The sequence below is a fragment of the Tupaia chinensis genome, unplaced genomic scaffold, assembly GCF_000334495.1.
Source record: "Tupaia chinensis unplaced genomic scaffold, TupChi_1.0 Scaffold000668_1, whole genome shotgun sequence".
Lineage (NCBI taxonomy): Eukaryota > Metazoa > Chordata > Mammalia > Scandentia > Tupaiidae > Tupaia > Tupaia belangeri.
Genome location: NW_006160190.1, coordinates 47757 through 64834, shown reverse-complemented (window position 1 = coordinate 64834; position 17078 = coordinate 47757). Strand labels below are relative to the sequence as shown.

General features: G+C 54.9%; 4 protein-coding genes across 4 annotated transcripts in view; 3 read left to right on the top strand and 1 right to left on the bottom strand.

Annotated features, from left to right (window-relative positions):
- Positions 1–4694, top strand: part of KANK3 (KN motif and ankyrin repeat domains 3) — a 15035-nt gene extending 10341 nt beyond the window's left edge. The window contains exons 8-13 of the mRNA XM_027776353.1: positions 59–145; positions 610–826; positions 2729–2868; positions 2963–3163; positions 3242–3340; positions 4268–4694. Coding sequence (XP_027632154.1) covers positions 59–145; positions 610–826; positions 2729–2868; positions 2963–3163; positions 3242–3340; positions 4268–4360 — 837 coding nt within the window. The 3' untranslated portion in view covers positions 4361–4694. The remainder of the gene's footprint in view (positions 1–58; positions 146–609; positions 827–2728; positions 2869–2962; positions 3164–3241; positions 3341–4267) is intronic.
- An 81-nt stretch (positions 4695–4775) lies between these two features.
- On the bottom strand, positions 4776–5713 carry RPS28 (ribosomal protein S28). The gene is made up of 4 exons (XM_006159934.3): positions 5582–5713; positions 5438–5485; positions 5028–5161; positions 4776–4857 (listed from the first exon to the last, which is right to left on the bottom strand). Exons 1-3 carry the CDS (start codon positions 5618–5620, stop codon positions 5039–5041), a joined length of 210 nt encoding a protein of 69 aa, XP_006159996.1. The 5' UTR covers positions 5621–5713; the 3' UTR covers positions 4776–4857; positions 5028–5038.
- Positions 5714–5730: 17 nt separating this feature from the next.
- On the top strand, positions 5731–11320 carry NDUFA7 (NADH:ubiquinone oxidoreductase subunit A7). Its single transcript, XM_006159933.3, has 4 exons — positions 5731–5837; positions 6262–6311; positions 8578–8727; positions 11111–11320. The coding sequence occupies exons 1-4, from the start codon at positions 5787–5789 to the stop codon at positions 11199–11201; spliced, it is 342 nt and encodes a 113-aa protein (XP_006159995.1). The 5' UTR covers positions 5731–5786; the 3' UTR covers positions 11202–11320.
- Positions 11321–15397: 4077 nt separating this feature from the next.
- CD320 (CD320 molecule) overlaps positions 15398–17078 on the top strand; it is a 15983-nt gene continuing 14302 nt past the window's right edge. Inside the window, exon 1 of the mRNA XM_006159932.3 lies at positions 15398–15751. Within this exon, the coding sequence (XP_006159994.1) occupies positions 15619–15751 (133 nt within the window). The 5' untranslated portion in view covers positions 15398–15618. The remainder of the gene's footprint in view (positions 15752–17078) is intronic.

Sequence of the window (17078 nt, the reverse complement as noted above, 5' to 3'; positions counted from 1 at the left end):
ATGTGAGGACGGCCGCCGCTGCCCCCATCCCTCCTGAGCCTCACCCCGCCTGGTCCGCAGGAGCGAGCTGAGCCCGCGGTTGAGGGAGGCGTGCACCGCGCTGCAGAGGCAGCTGAGCCGACCCCGCGGAGTCGCCCGCGACGGCGTGAGTGTGCGGCCCCTGGCGCCCTCAGGGGAGCACGCCGTATTTCCTGGAGTTCAGTCCGCTCTCCCCAAGGACCTCTGGCCCCCGGCCCTCCAAAACGATCCATGCCCCCTGCCCCGGACACCACTCAGATCTGATTCCTCAAAAGCAGCCCACCCCCAGCACTGATCCAAGCTCCAGCCCCACTCCCGGACTCTCCGAGGGCAAACACTCCCCACCTGCTCGCTCCGGGTCCCCCAGATTCTTCCCAGAAGGAAAGGACCCCCGTACCCTGGAATCTGGCCCCCACTGACCGCCCCGGCTCCCGCGCCCTGGCTCCCATGGGTCCTCACACCATGAGTAGTGGAGTGAGCTTCTTCCTTCCCTGCCTGGGCGGCCAAAGGCGTGCTCCCAGCCTCAGCCCCGCGCCATGTCTGCCACCGCACTCCTGGACCATCGCTGACCCTTTGTCCCTGTCCCGCCAGGGCGCAGCGCGCCTGGTGGCTCAGGAGTGGTTTCGTGTGTCAAGCCAACGGCGCTCTCAGGCCGAGCTGGTGGCCGCGATGCTCAGAGGGGTGGCGCAGCTGGGCCCCGAGCTGCTGGCACACGTGGTGAACCTGGCGGACGGCAACGGGAACACCGCCCTGCACTACAGCGTGTCCCACGGGAACCTGGCCATCTCGAGCCTGCTGCTGGACACGGGTCAGAGCCCAGGAGGGGAGGCCGGGGCAGACCCGGACGGATGCAGAGAAGGGCTGGCCGGCAGGGGGCGCCATGGCGAGGGCCATTTGGTCCAACCAGGGACCCTCCCGGCCAACTCCTCTGCCCTAAAGCTCCTCCACTTTGCAGGGGGAGGAATACCGGGCTCTGGGGTCAGACGGACCTCATTTGGGGGCATTCTTAATCTCTCAGTGACAAGAGAATGGCCATGCCTCCCTCCCTGGGCAGTTGTGATGACATGTGCAAAGTAGGGCCAGGCAAGTTGCTGGCCACTCCTGTCCTGACCCTCACCAGGTCCCAAGCCCTAACGTCTGGCCTCACACCAGCTAGGGAGGCACACACCAGCTAGGGTTCTGACCACCCTCCCAGGCTGGAGCACCAGGCTGCACATTGGCTCCATTTCACAACTTCCTGCTTGCCTGTCCCCCTTCTTTAATTCCCCCCGCTCTGAAATAGAGAAGCGCACACCTGGATGTTACTGAGTACACACACGTTTATTTATTTAGTATTTTCTGAGACTTTTGCTATAGGGCACGTGTGCTCACCAGAGACAGAGAGAAAGCAAGAAATCACCCCCCAGGTGGTTGGCTATGCTGCAGTCCCTTCTCCATTCTCTTGAGAGTTTGGGCACACAATTCCTGGTGTGATTTTCAGGCTGACACATCTGGGACTCAAACCAGTTGGCCACGTGGGAGTGCAGTACCTTAACCACGATGCCCCCAGCTGTCTATTTATTTTGAAAGAATTGTTTAATTTTATGTATTTACTCATTTATTTTAATTTGACCAGAGACAGAGAGGGAAAGTGAGAAAGCAAGTCACCAGGTCCAGGACTCCAATAGTGGTTGGCTACGTGCGAGTGTCCAGCGCCTTAACCACTACGCCACCTGCTGGCCCTATTTATGTTTGCTGGAGGGTGCATGCCCTAGCTGGAGACAGAGAAAGAGGGAAAAAGTATCTCAAACGCTTCTCCTGGTCTCTCCCTTCTTTTGGGATGTTTGGGCATGCATGCAGAGTGCCTAGCTTTAAAAAAAAAAAATTATTTCATTTGACCAGAGACAGACAGAACGAGAGAGAGAAAGTGAGAGAGCAAGCCGCCAGGTCCAGGACTGGAACCGCTTTTGGCCATGTGGGAGCCCAACGTCCCTAATCACCATGCAACTTGCTAGATTCATTTCCTGGCTTTTCCTCAAGCTACATTGAACCATGTGGTTAATCATATGAGATCTTATTTTTTAATTTTTGCTATAGGGTGTGTGCACTTGCTGGAGAGACAGAAAGCAAGAAATCATCCTCCAAGGGGGATGGCCATGCTGCAATCCCTTGTCCTCCATTCTCCTCACGATTTTGGGCACGTATGCACACGCGCCAGTTTTGTTTTTGGAGAGGTTTTTGCTATGGGGCGTGTGCACAAGAAATCACCCCCCAGGGGGGATGGCCACACCGCAATCCCTTCTCCTCCAGTCTCCTCTCGGGATGTTGGGCATGCATGCACACATGCCCAGTTTGAGTTTAAGCCACCGGGCCCAGTATTTGAACCGCGGTCAACTACATGGGAGTCCAGCGACATAGCCATTACGCCAACTGCTGGTCCCCCACAGCCCTGTCTTCTAATTACGTGACTGGGATCATATCCCGTTCCCTTAGCAAAGGTCTGACTAAGCACCTATGCTACATGCCAGGAATTGACCAAACCCAGTCCCCTCCTAGTTTGAATCAGGGAGTCAAGGCAAGCACAGCCGACGTGAGAACCGAGCCCCGGGATCCATGGAGACCCCTCCCCACTCCCTTTATGTACCTGTGTGCGGGGGCTTGGAGGGAGCCGAGTGGACCAGGTGGGATTTGGGGTGCTGGCCACCTGGCTGAGGAGCCCGCTCTTGCCCAGGTGTGTGCGAGGTGAACCACCAGAACCGAGCGGGCTACTCGGCCCCGATGCTGGCCGCGCTCACCTCCGTGGGCCAGGAGGACCTGGCTGTGGTCCAGAGACTATTTCACATGGGCGACGTCAACGCCAAGGCCAGCCAGGTATGCAGCTGCCCCACTGGGGCTGAGCCCAGGGGCCGTCACTTCCGCTCCAGGAGGCAACCCCGGTCGCTGACCCCGTCCTCCCTTGTCCCAGACAGGGCAGACGGCCCTCATGCTGGCCATCAGCCACGGCCGCCAGGACATGGTGGCCGCTCTGCTGGCCTGCGGGGCCGATGTGAACGTGCAGGATGCGGATGGGGCCACAGCTCTGATGTGTGCCAGTGAGTACGGGCGCCTGGACACCGTGCGCCTGCTGCTGGCCCAGCCAGGCTGCGACCCTGCCATCCTGGACAACGTAAGCCACCGGCCTGGGGGGGGTGTGGGGGTGCCCCAGGCTGGGCTCAGGCACCTGAGCACCCCTCACGTTCACCAGGAGGGCACCAGTGCCCTGGCCATCGCCCTGGAGGCTGAGCAGGATGAAGTGGCCACCCTGCTGCATGCCCACCTGAGCTCGGGCCAGCCTGACGTCCAGGTGAGCGTGGTCCCACGAAGCTCAATCTCCCAGCTACAAACTGGCTTCAGGAGGGTACTGAGCATGCCCAGCCCTTGGCCTGCTACCCTGGGGGTTGGGACCTGTGTTCAGTTTTCCTAGCGGTGGCGATGTGACAACTTAACCTGCAAAACACTTGTGACGTGGACACACCTCTTCCAACCCAGGTCACGAGTCTGCGGCCTCAAGAGAGTGACCTGGCTAAGGTCACAGAGCAGACCTGAGACCTAGGTCAGGCCTTCCACGTGTCACCAGGCTCCTGCTGCCTGCACCCGGGGACTGCAGCAGAAAAAGGAGCACTATGACATTAGGCAGGGTCGGGGAGGAGGGGGAAGCTGGACTTCAGGATCGGAGGCAGGGCTGGGAGGACACGCAGGGTGTGCCTCTAAGGGTACAGGCTTATGTCCAAGTGGCAAGCGACAGCCTGTCCTCAGCTGTGTAACACTAAACTCCCCGGCCAGCCCACAGCTGGACTCGGTCACTGCAGATTCCAACAGCAGAGGTGCCACTTACCCCAGGAAGCCTGATCCCACACTAACGCGTAATGCCATGTTGGGGGCCAGCAGGTGGCGTGGAGGGTAAGGCAGCTGGATCCCACCTAGCCAGCTCTACAGTTCAAGTCCTGGAACCTGGTGGCTTAAAAATCACACTGGGCATGTGTGTGTGTATGCCTGACACCCCAAGAGGACGAGGGACTGCAGCGTGGCCATGCCCCCGGGGAGTGATTTTTCGCTTTTGTCTCTGTATCTCTCTGTCTCTCTGGCGAGTACACATATCCTATAGTAAAAACGACCATGTTAGACAAACCCTCCACCAGCTTAAACCATCCTCGAGCCAAGGCGGGGGGCAAACCCTCCAGTTCCTGCCCACAGGAGACTACAGCGGGACCTCCTCCCTTCCTCTCTCTAGAGCCAGACACCCCCCGATCGGACCCACTTGCCCACAGTCTTGCCTGGTGGTGCTGAAGACAGTGACAACGGAGGGGATGCCCAGCCTCAGTGAGCTGCCTGGTGCACTGGACCTGGACGCAGGAAACCCATTTCCGCACCCTCCTTGGCCTCTGGGCACAGCAGGGGCCAGGGTCTTCTGTCCATATGCCAGCCCTGGCCCGATGTCAGGGGAGGGCTCACCGTGGTCCACCATGGTGAGGCAGGGACTGAGCAGTGATGTCCTGGGTTGGCCCACTCCTGAAACCGCTTTCCAAATAAAACAACCCTGTTAAGTTTGCGTTTTGTCTGGGAGCTGATGGGGACTATATACACAGACAGGAAGGGACTACAAAGTCCCTTTCCTTGAAGAAACCTCTGGGGGATGGAGGGAGTCCTTCCCCTTCTTCAGAGCAGAGGGTCAACTACCACCTGGATGCCCCACAGGAAGCCAGCCTAGTAAAATCCGAATCAGATGACCCACACAAAAATCACAATTTACATACAATACACTTTGTTTAACTTTGCAGATCATCCCCTTGGGCCAAACTGTCATCCCAGACATCCAGGACCCTGTAAACAGACCCGGGCATGAGAGGCTGACACCTCCCGTCACCATAGCAACCGGCAAACTCCCTCCTCCCTCTCGCCAGCTTTTGCAGACCCCTTCCATCTCCCAAGACCTTCCCACCCATAAGCACAGAATACTCCCCTCCCACCGGGGTCCTCCACTCTGCACCCACCGGCACAAAACTCAGCGCAGCCTCCGAGCTTCTCTTTCGGACTCTAAGAGAGTGAGCACGTCGCCCTCGCGCACTGGGCCTTTCACGTTACGGATAATGGAGCGGCTGGTGTCGTCCATAAATTCCACGCGCACCTACGGGCCCGCCGGGAGGACGGGAAAGAATCAGGGCAGGTCAGACGGGAACTGCGGGGTAGGGAGAAGTGGATTCAGAGGCCCCTGTCGGGGCCGAGGCAGAGACAATGGGGACGTGAAGGCGCGGGGAATGAGTCGGACAGAGCTCGGACCCGGTTGGCAAAACATTGGTGAGAGGCTGGAATCCCCCGAGAGCCCTGGTTCTAGTTCTCGGATTCGAACTGGCAGCAGCTGGGCATGGAGGGGTCACCGTGAGGATCGGACCCACTCGCTCACCTGCGTACACTGTCCCTGAGAGCCAGTCCTGCCCAGCACTTTGGTGACCTGCGGAAGATAAAAACCGAGGTCAGACCTGGCCCACCCGGTTCCTCTTCCCTCTCCCTCCGTACCCCGGCCCCTAAATCCGGGCTGCCGGCTCACCCTGGCCAATTTGATGGGCTGCACACGACTCGTGTCCATGATGGCGGCGCGGCGGCGGCTGTCGGGCGGAGAGGAGTCACGTGCTTCGCCGACAGGCTTTATAGGACGCTCTGGCTCCGCCCACTCACGCCACCGCGCACGTCGGGCCCTTCCCAGCAGCCCCCGCGGCAGACACGTCACTGGCGTCCTTCAGCGCGGGTTCAAGATGGCGTCCGCCACTCGCATCATCCAGTTGCTCCGGAATTGGGCTTCCGGGGTGCGCGGGGCGGGCAGGGCCGCGCTGGGGGGCTGTAGACTCCGTGTGCGCCTAGCCCCGCTCCCGCTCCCCACCTCTCCCCTAAGCCGCGAGTCCTTGTTCCGCCCAAGATCTCTCCGGGGCCCCCGGAATCGTGACCCTTTCGACCCGGGATGCACCTGTTCCCACCTCAGCCCCTGACCCTCTCTCTGCGGGAGACCTGTTAGGACCTGGGATCTCCAAGAACCCCCAACCTCCTTATCCTTGGATCCTCTGTCTCCGGACCCCGTCTTTCCTTTGCATCTGCAGGGCCCGTATCTCTATCGCCAACTACCCGTCCCGTGCCTTCCGTTCATGTGTTCGTCCTGTCCTGGCCCATTCCTGTCCCCTTGCCCTCTCTTCCCTTGGGGTGTCCTGCAGCCTGACCTCCCTTCTCCTCCCACAGCAAAACCTGCAGGCGAAGCTACAGCTGCGCTACCAGGAGATCGCCAAGCGGTGAGCCGGCCCCGTTCGCTGTCTCAGCCTCCAGTCTCCCCCCCAAACAATCCGCATTCCGTTAGACCTATCTCCAGCCCCTTGCCAGGCTGAGGGTGCATTTTGAGTGGGAGGCAGGGGTACATTCGCCGTCCTCGTATGGCCCTGCCAGTCGGTGTTGTTACCCAAAGCTGCGGATACAAAAAATAATAATAATAAAGAAAAGAGGAAAAGGCACAGAGAAGCTGGATCATTTGCCTAAAGTTACTCAGAAGCAAAAAAGCGACAGCTAGGATTGGTGCCCAGCGGTATCTTGATTTCAGATTCACTTGTGTCCAAACATCTCCATCCTGGAGCTGTCTTCAGCTTTGGAGATGTTAGTATGAACAAGGAACGTTCTTATTTACATTTTTTTTTTTTTGAGAGGGAGACATTTTTACTATAGGGTATGTGTACTCACCAGAGAGACAGAGAAACGGAAAGCAAGAAATGACCCCCCCAGGGGGGATGGCCACGCTGCAGTCCCTTCTCTTCCATTCTCTTAAGATCTTGGGCATGCACGCATGCATGCCTGGCCTGAGTTTTAAGTCACCAGGTCCAAGACTTGAACCACAATCAACTACGCGGGAGTCCAATGACTTAACCATTACATCATCTGCTGGTCCTGTTATTTGCATTCCTTTCATGAGTGCACACCATAGGGGAAAAGATGGGAAATAACAGGGCAGGTAATGTTCTCGAATGTCTTGAAAACAAAACAGCAGGTGTTCAGGAAAGGTCTCTTTTCTTGGATGAACAATTTGAGTCACCTTATTGGTGGGAAAGAACCCGTCAAAGGGTAATTATTGAAAAAAAAAAACACTGGGGGAGGCCCAACTGTGGCGTGGTGTTTAAGGCAGGTGGATCCCGCTTGGCTGACTGTGTGGTTCAAGTCCCAGACCCAGTGGCTTGGGGTGTGTATGTGTGCGTGTGCCTGCCCAAAATCCTGAAAGAAGTAAGTGATGGAGGAGAAGAGGTGGCTGCATGGCCATCTCCCATGTGGTGGGTGCTTTCTTGATTTCTGTCTCTGTGGTGAGAAAACGTGCTGTTTAGCCAAATTAAAACATTGTGGACAGAGAGAGCATAAGCGTCAGGACTGGGAGGTTGTACAGAGCCTGAAGTAGGAAGGAGACCAGAGAGGCTGGAACTCTACAGGAAAGGAGACCCAGGCATATTAATTCCCAGCAGCAGTCAGAGGTGAGGTGGTCATTGAAGTAGTTGTGAAAGAAAGATAAATAATATTAAAAGGACCAAGTTTATATAAATGGCAGCATGGACTAACTCCAAATAGCAAAAGTATTGAATTGTTTTTCTATCATGGCCCTTGCTAGGTAGGCCATTGGAGGAACCGGCTCTGTAACATTTTGAACTTCTTTTTTTTTCTTTTGGAGAAGTTTTTGCTATAGAGCACGTGTGCTTGCCAGAAAGACAGAGAGAGACAGAGAGATAGCGAGAAATCACCCTCCAGGGAGGATGACCATGCCGCAGTCCCTTCTCCATTCTCCTCTCGGGATCTTGGGCATGCATGCACACACGCCCGGCATGAGTTTAGGCCACCAGATCTGGGACTCGAACTGCAGTCAGCTACATGGGAGTTCAGCAACATAGCCATTATACTAACTGCTGGTCTCAACATTTTCAACTTCTTTAGAACAGTGCCCTCTCGGGATGCATTTGGGCCTTCCCATTGACGCGGGTTTAAAATTTTCTGTGCTGGAGTTCAGAAAGCTCTGTGACCACCTATATGGAAGATCATCTCCTTTCCTTAAGCAAATTCTTTTTTTTTTTTAAAGAATTATTTTATTTAACTTTATTCATTTATTTTAATTTGGCCAGAGAGGGACAGAGAGAAAGAGAGAAAGTGAGAAAGTAAGCTGCCAGGTCTGGGACCTGAACCATGGTTGGCCACGTGGGAGTCCAGCGCCCTTAACCACCATGCCACCTGCAGGCCCCAGGAATGCATGTACTTTCTGGCAAGAGGGAAAAAAAAGTCCATCTGGGGCAGAGGGTGTGTGGCAGACCCCACTCTAACCTTGTAGCACCCTCACATGTAGAATAGGAGTTGTCCCTGCTTCTGGGCCCCGGCCCCCTCTCTGGGCACACATCCGGGAAGTGTACCAAGGGATTCCCTTGACCTGCAATCCATTCCACTGTCCACGGACCCCCAGTCTTGGGATTAAGGGGACCCACAGCAGGGCAGTGAGAGCAACGGGCATACTGCTTCATCATCAATGTGCTTTCTCCGCAGGACTCAGCCGCCTCCCAAGCTCCCTGTGGGCCCCAGCCACAAGCTCGCCAACAATTACTACTGCACTCGCGATGGCCGCCGGGACTCCACTCCCCCCTCCATCATCATGTCCTCCCAGAAGGCGCTGGTGTCGGGCAAGACAGCGGAGAGGTGAGCGCTCCCAGTGCCCCCTGCCCCGGGCTCCTACGACACCCCGCCTGTTTTTGTTTTTGTCTTGTTTTTAGAGAGATTTTTGCTATGCGGCACGTGTGCTTGCCAGAGAGAGATAGACAGAAAGCAAAAAATCACCCCCAGGGGGATGGCCACGCCGCAATGCCTTCTCCTCCATTCTGATCTTGGGATCTTGGGCACGCACGCACACGCGCCCCGTGACTGAAAGTCACCAGGTCCGAGATTCAAACCGAGGTTGACTTCGTGGGAGTCCAGCGACATAACCTCACTCCATCTGATGGTCCCTGCACTGGCCTTCTTTCCACAGCTTGAGGAAAGGGTGCTTTTCAAGATCCCGTGTGTCAAGCAGCAGCCTTTAGAAGTGGTGCTGCGGGAACTTCACCTCCAAGGACTCTCATCTTGTTAGCGGATGGGAGAGTGTTGAGCTGCCTTGTGAAGTCCTTGGTACTTTGGGTCCAGATCACTAAAATTAGAGATCTGTCCCTAGCACAAAATGAAACTGCAACCATGAATGAAGTAGGTGGAAAAGAAGATTTAATAGAAAAGAAAGGAAAGGAAAGAAAGTACCCCCAAAATGGTTCTTGGACGGGCAGGTTAGCAGGTGGCAACCGCACTTGGTACTAGTTAACCGTTATTTTATTACTAGAGGTCATGAATATTCATTAGTGGGAGGCCCCTTACGCTGCCTCTGTCCTTCCTTTGAATCCTCACGTTCCGTTTTGCACCTGCGCACCTTCCTCACAGGTAAAGAATGAGGAACTTGATCACCTAATTGCGTATGGTGCCCAGTGTGAGCCAGGTTGCCCCAATTAGACTGCCCAATTAGTCCATATCCCTAATGGGAATTAGAGCATTGACCAAGACTCTTGCTTAGGTCTTTTTGATAAAAGAAAACTCTACGAATCATCCCTGTGTACTTCCCTCAGGCCTCAAGGAAGGAAGATGGCAAGTTGCCTCGCCCTCCTGGCGCCCGGAGCTAGAAGAGCCTTTCGCTTTTCTCTTAGGGCTATCCGCTCATGGCTGACTAACTGCCCATCACAGTCTGACCCCTCCCAGGGAGGGAGTAAGGGCCAAGGCTGGGCAGGTGTCCTTCAAGGCAGACCAAGTTCCAGGGGCGCTTGGAAGGTCATGCGGGAAGCCCACGTGTTACTGTTTTGTCATTTTTTTTATTCTTTTTTTAATTTGCCAGAGGACATGTGAGGTTCCCCGAGAGCGATAGAAAGAGGGAGAAAGTGCCCCCATACTTCAGTCCTTTCTCCGTTTCTTCTGGGATGTCGGGCACGCAGGCATGCACGCCCAGGGTGATCTTCCACGCTGTGCATCCGCGACTCCAATTGCTAGATTGGCCATGTGGGCTCCAGGCCGTGGACTGGCCCGTATTTTTGTATTCTTTAAATTTGTTCTTTGTCTACCAGAGGGTGTGCGTGCTCGCCGGAGAGAGACAGAAAGAGAAAATAAGAAAGCACCCCCGAGGGGGACGGCCATGCTGCGGTCCTTTCTCCTCCATTCTCTTGGGGTTTGGGGCACGTGCACACACCTACCTGGTGTCTTTTTCTTTTTCTTTTCCTTTTTTTTTCTTTTAAGAATTTTTTAATTTAATTTATTTATTTATTCCAATTTGACCAGAGAGAGAGAGAGAAAGTGAGAAGGCAAGCTGCCAAGTCCAGGACTCAAACTGCAGTCAGCCATGTAGGAGTCCAGCGCCCTTAACCACCACACCACCTGCCGGCCCCCCTGGTGCGTGTTTTCAACCACCATGGGATCCAGCTGCCTTAACCTCCATGCTATCTGCTGGCCCCTCCCATTTTTTTCTTTTTTAAAAGAATAATTTAACTTTATTTTAATTTGACCAGAGTGGGGGGGAGGGGAATTGAGAAAGCAGCACGCCACCAGGTCTGGGACTGGAACCGCAGTCAGCCATGTAGGAGTCCAATGCCCTTAACCACCACGCCATCTGCCGACGCCCCAGTTTTTTTCTTTATTCCTGAGAGAATGCATATGTGCATGAGGAATCTCCTTCTCTCCACAAAGTCTGCTGAGGCGCTGAGCAGATCCCAGGGGCAGGTGTGCACAGACGGGCACTGCCCAGTGGCCTGGGTCTCTCTGCAGTACCCTGTTTTGGGGTAGTAGCGATCGATGCAGGTCATCTTCCCTGGGGGCCAAAATGGGGAAGTGGGGAGCCTGCTTAGTTCTGGAGCCAGGAGCCAGAACGGGGTGAGCAGGGCTTCACCTGGGGCTTGGGATCGGGGGAGGCTGGCCAGCTCCCAGCAAGAGTCAGCTGACCACTTCAGGGGTTCCCAGACACCCCTCGCTCTGTTCTCTGGAAGCCTGGCCCTCACCGGAGTCTGTCTCCGTCCTCCAGCTCACCCGCCGCAGCCGCTGAGAAGAAGGCGGTGACACCAGCTCCTCCCATGAAGAGGTGGGAGCTGTCCCAGGACCAGCCGTACCTGTGACTCTCTGCCTGGGGACCTGGCCGTGCCCTCAGGGCCTCCTGGCTGCTGTGCCTCCGTGGATTCCCTCTGGAGAGGACTCAACCTAATTTATGATAAATATAACAAAACGTCGGAGTCACTTTCCGTTTCACTTTTACTCAGGTATTCTTACACAAATGGTGGTGTATTATACGTTTTATTTATTTATTTGACTCAACTGTATTTTTTAAATTAACCTATTTTAGTTACGTATATTATTATTTCTTTTAAGTTTGATACAGGGCACATGCGCTCATCAGAGAGAGAGAAAAAAAAAAGAAAGGGAAAGTGAGAAAGCAAGATACCAAGTCCAGGACTTGAACCACAGTCTGCCATGTGGGAGCTCAGTGCCTTAACCACCATGTGACATGCTGGCCCCAGTTTTACTTTTTTCTTTTTTAAGTTTATTTGTTTCTTTCACGAGAGAGACAGGCACCCTCAATAGGGTCCCAAGCTGAAGTTTCCCACCCCTAGATTCTGTAGCCAATGAGGATCATGGGTGTGCACTTGGAATGTACAGGTGGGCCAGGGGATCGAACCCTTGATCTTTCATACAGATCTAGCATCTCTTATTTACGTAATGTTTCTTTGAGCGGTTTTTGCTATAGGGCATATGCAGTCGCCAGAAAGACAGAGACAGAAAGTGAGAAATCACTCCCTAGAGGGGATGGCCACGTCGCAATCCCTTCTCCTCCATTCTCCTCTCGGGATCTTGGGCACGCACGCACACGCGCCCGGCGTGAGTTTAAGTCACCGGGTCTAGGACTCAAACCCTGGTCGGCTACATGGGAGTCCAGTGACATAGCCATTACCCTACTTAATTTTTTTCATTGCCAGAGGGCATATGTGCTCACTAGAGAGAGACAAAGAGAGAAAGCATTGCAAGTGGGTGTGGTTGCACCCCAACCCTCCCTGATTTATCCCCCTGTCGGGATTTCATGCCCAGTGTTTTCCATGCTGCCAGGCCAGGACTCAAACCGCACAGTTGGTCATGTGGGACAGGGCTCCCTTAACCATCAAGCCACAGTGCTGGCCCTTAGTATTGATTTTATGCACCTGCTGGAAAGACAGAGAGACAGAAAACGAGAAATTGTGGGGGGATGGCCACACCATAATCCCTTCTCCATTCTCCTCTCGGGATCCTGGGCACGCAGGCACGCCTGGCATGTGTTTAAGTCGCCGGGTCTGGGACTCAGACCGCAGTGGACTATGTGGGAGTCCAGCGACATAGCCATTACTCCATCTGCTGGTTCCAGTATTGGTGTTTTTCCATGCACAGGGCACACACACATGCATGTGCTAAAGAGAGAACCCGCCCATGGGGCCTGGTCACAAGGCAATCCCTTCTTCCCCCCCCCCCCCCAATTTTTACTATAGGGCACATGTACTCACTGGAGAGAGTGAGAAAGCACCCCACAGGAGGGATGACCACGCTGCAGTCCCTTCTCTGTTCTCAGGATTCTGGACATGCACGCATTTATCCCTGGCTTGTTTTTCAAGCCACCGGGTCCAGGACTCCAACTGTGCAGTTGGCCATGTGGGTTTCAGCCCCCTTAACCACCATGCCACGAGCCGCCCTCTCTTCTCTTCCATGTTACTTCCCAGCAGGCCCCTGGGCTTGGGCTTACCTCTCGGGTGTGTTTTTCAAGCGGCTGGGTCTTAGACTCCAGCTGTGCAGTTGGCCGTATGGGATCCGGCCCCTTTATCCACCAGTCCACCAGCTCGCCCTCCCTGTCCCTCCAGGCTACTTCCTGGTAGTCCTCTGGGCTCTAGCTAACCTCTCTGGCGTGTTTTTCAAGCCGCCAAGCTAGGATTGGCATTTAGATCATCGTCAGCCATGGGGGGCCCTGCTTCCTCCACACAGCGCTGAACTGCTGTGCTGCGGGACATGCCACAATCTCTTCTCCTTTTCTCCATTCTCTCAGGATTCTGGGCACGCGTGTGTGCCCGCACACACACACACGCCCATACCTGGAGTGTTTTTCAAGCCACCGAGGCTGGGATTCGAACTGTAGCTGATCACGTAGGAGCCTCCTCCTACAGCAGCTAGGCTGTGGGGCTGGCTCAGCCCCCTTTTAACTTTTTGAGCCACATCCAGTTTACTTGGATTTTGGGGGTGAAGTTGGTGTAGTCTGTCTCTGCCAGTGTGGCAGGGACATCAGGCACCAGTCAGGTGACACAGTAGAGGGGCCCAAGAGACGACACCGTCCCTACCCTAGAGGGTGGGTGGGTGAGCCTCATCCCGGAGGTTAAGTTCCAGGACCTCTGGATGTTTGGAGAGGCTTGATCGCAAAGGCTGATGGGAAGGGGGTGTGAGAGGGCCGACCACAGTGCACACAGACATCACTAGAGAGCTCCCAGCCATTGCTCAGGGTCCTGCTTGACCCTGGCTGTGGGCAGCTGACTGAGGGCAGATCAGGAAAGACCTCTCAAGGTAGAGTGGGTCCTGGGGGAGGATGAGATAGGATTAGCCCAGGACAGAAGGTGGGCAGGCAGGTGACTGGTCCCCTTGGAACAGTCCTGTGACCCTCTAGCAGGTGAAGATCTGCTCGGTCACCAGCTGGGTTGAGACTGCCCTTTGCAAGCTTAGAGCGAGCGGGAGAAAGGGTACAGTCCTAGCCAGCAGGTTCTAGTGCCCCAGAGTGGGTGTTCCAAGTGCTTAAAGGGGGACAGCAGTTGACGTAATGGCTATGTTGCTGGACTTCCATGTAGTTGAGTCCTGGACCTGGTGGCTTAAACTCACACCAGGCGCGTGTGTGTGCGTGCCCAAGATCCCGAAAGGAGAATGGAGAATGGATTGTGGGCATCCCCCTGGGGCGTGATTTCTCACTTTCTGTGTCTCTGTCTCTCTCTGTCTTTCTGGAGAGCGCATGCACCCTATAGCAAAAAACTCTCCCAAAAACAAAAGTGCTTAAAGGTAAAGATTTCTTGGAAGTGGTGGGATTCTGGTTGGGACAAAAGATTGAGGAGGGACAGGAAGGCTGGCTTTGGTGTACAGAGGCCATAGGAGGACTATCTCAGAGTATTTCAAGAGATCCTGGGTAAAACCTGGCTTTGAAGGTCTCTGCAGAAGAGAGTTATATGGCCCCAACTTGAAGTCTGACACCTGAGCTGTTTCTGGGAGCCAGGTGTTGTTCTGAACACTGCATCCACGGTTTCGACTCCTTCCTGGAGCAATTCTGTGAAGTCACCTTGCAAACACTAAGAACTCACTCAGGCTGAGAGTCGGCCTGCTACATACGTTTCAGCTCTGCAAACCCTTGGCTTCCTTCCTCGGCGTCTCTCCTGTGACTCCAGACACCTCCCTCACCAAGATCCCTAGCCTCCAAGGCAGGACCCCATCTCTCTCCCTGCAGTCCTGTTGGCCACCCGTTCTATCTATCTGGTCACCATTGCTTCTCATTTCCCACCCTGGGAATCCAATCCAAGAGCTTATTAACAAAAAAAATAACGTGTATGTACACCCCTGAGACACCGACAGCGGAAGCAGGCTGTCAACTTGCAAATGAAACTGAATAGCTGAGTGCGTGTGTGTGTGTGTGTGTGTGTGGGGGGGGTGGTGCACACCTGCCCTAGCTCTAAGAGGCAGTGGCTAGTGTGGGGTCCTGCTAGGAGTTGGACATGCTGCTTCTGAAGGCAGAACTGCCCACAAATACTTGTTTTCAGAAAGTAAACAAGGCAGCCGGGTTGCCACAGGTGCCTGCGCGGGTCTTTTTTCCCGGAGAAAGGTGTCAGCAAAATAACCATCTCCCTAGGGTCTGTGAGAGCTGCAGGAGGCAGCGAGGGTGGGTGACAGATCCAGGTGGGAGGGACAAAGGACTTAGATGGGAGCTAGAACCTGGATCATTCATTCATTCAGTCACCAACTATTAAGAGCCTATTACGTGCCGGGCACTGGGGGTCCAGCCCTGAGCAACAGGGCATCCTCTCCTCCTGGACCTGGTGTTCCAGTAGGAAATCAGATAATAAACCAAGTAAGTAAAGTAAATATATAATCTGCCCGGAGCACAATAGCCGCCGAGGGCGTGAGAAGACCGGGAGCGCCAGAGGGCAGCGGATGCCGTATTGAATCGAACCATCGGGCAGTCATATTTTTGTCAGTATGCTTCTGGAACATAATATAGTGTCAGTGGACACTGACAAAGCACCCTACATTCCCTGAAGTTCCCCATTTCAAGAGGCGGGTTTCCCTTACCTTTCGCCAGACCCCGTCACTGGGCAAAGTGGAGTAATGTCTCAAATTTGATATCCTTCGTATTATGATATTTACGGTTCCACAGCCGCGGGCGCCGGTGCGTGGGCCCCGCCCTGACCTGCATGTGCGCGTGCGCAGAAATAAGAACCCGGGCTGTACGGCGCGGAGCCGGCGCCGCTGCGAGGCGGCAGGACTAGCGGTTAGATGGCGTGGGGCGGAGCGCGGCAGACAGCGGCCCTGGGCTTGGCGCTGCGGCTGCTCCTCGGACTAGGTCTGGAGGCCGCTCCGACCCCGACTGCGACCTCGGTCCTGGCGGGGACCTCCGCCCAAGTCCCAGGTGAGTGAGCCCCCGCTGCGTGCTCTCCTGTCCCTCCGGCGGCTCCGCCCCGCCCCCTCCGCCGGCTTCGCCCCGCCCCCCCCCCCGGCACGTGGCGTTGGGCGCCTGGGCGCTCGTGCTAGGGAACCCGAACTATCAGCCTGGATGCTCCACCTGCCTTTTGGCTGCCGAGACCCGGCCCCGCGCACACCCCCATGCTTGTTCTGCTTTGTCCAGCCTCATTGTCACCTCCAAACCGCCCTTCAGCTCTGTGTGGTTGGGAAGTCCCCTATAGCAGGCTCAGGTTGTACGACCTCTAACCGTAAGGCGGGTCACCTGCCGCCTCCTGCAGCTTTGTGTTCCAACCCTTCGCGCCCAAGATCCCAGGCCCTGTTTCCTGAGCCACCACCTCTACCCTCTCAATCTCTTCCTACGTCCCAGGCCTTGGAGAAGGAAAAGGCACTCCCTTTTTGCTACCCCAGGCCCTCGGGCATATTTAACTTGTGGCACCAAGTTAGCAAATTAAGGAAACCCTCGTGGGCGTATTTGGCCAGGCATAAGAGATTTTGGTTGGGAAATGGGCGCCTTCTCTGAGGTTCCCATGTACGGGTACCCCTTTGACCTGAATTCAGGGTCACACATCCCATCAGCTGTGTGTCCCCCTTATCAGGTGCCCCCCTCAACATTGATTTTCAGGCTAAACGTTCCTGGTTCTTTCAAGAAGGCAGGACTCAGGACTCTTCTTTTAACTAGAAAATAGTTTTTTTTTTCTTTTACAGAATTATTTACCTTTATTTATTTAGACCAGAGAGAGAGGGGGGGATTAGAAAGCAGGTACTGGACTTGAACCATGGTTGGCCATGCGAGCGAGAGTCCAGCGGCCTTAATCACCATGCCACCTGCCGGCCCCTTAACTACAAGGTTCAAGAAATCACCCCGCAGGGTGCATGGCTAAGCCGCAATCCTTTCTCCTCCATTCTCCTCTTGGGATCTTGGGCATGCATGCACACGTGCCCACCGTGAGTTTAAGCCACCGGGTCTGGGACTTGAACTGTCGTCGACTACCTGGGAGTCCAGCGACATAGCCATTATGCCAACTTCTGGTCCCTTAATTAAAAACTTAAAAAAAAACATCTTTAGAGGCACATGTGCTCTTTGGAGACAGAGACAGACAGTGAGAAGGAAAGTGCGAAATAACTCCCTAGGAGGGATGGCCATGCTGCAGTCCCTCCTTTTCCATTCTTCTCCTAGGATCTTGGGCACACACGAATATGTGCCCGACATGGGTTTCAAGCCACTGGGTCCAGAGTCAAATTGTAGTCAACCGTATTGGAGTCCAGCGACAAAC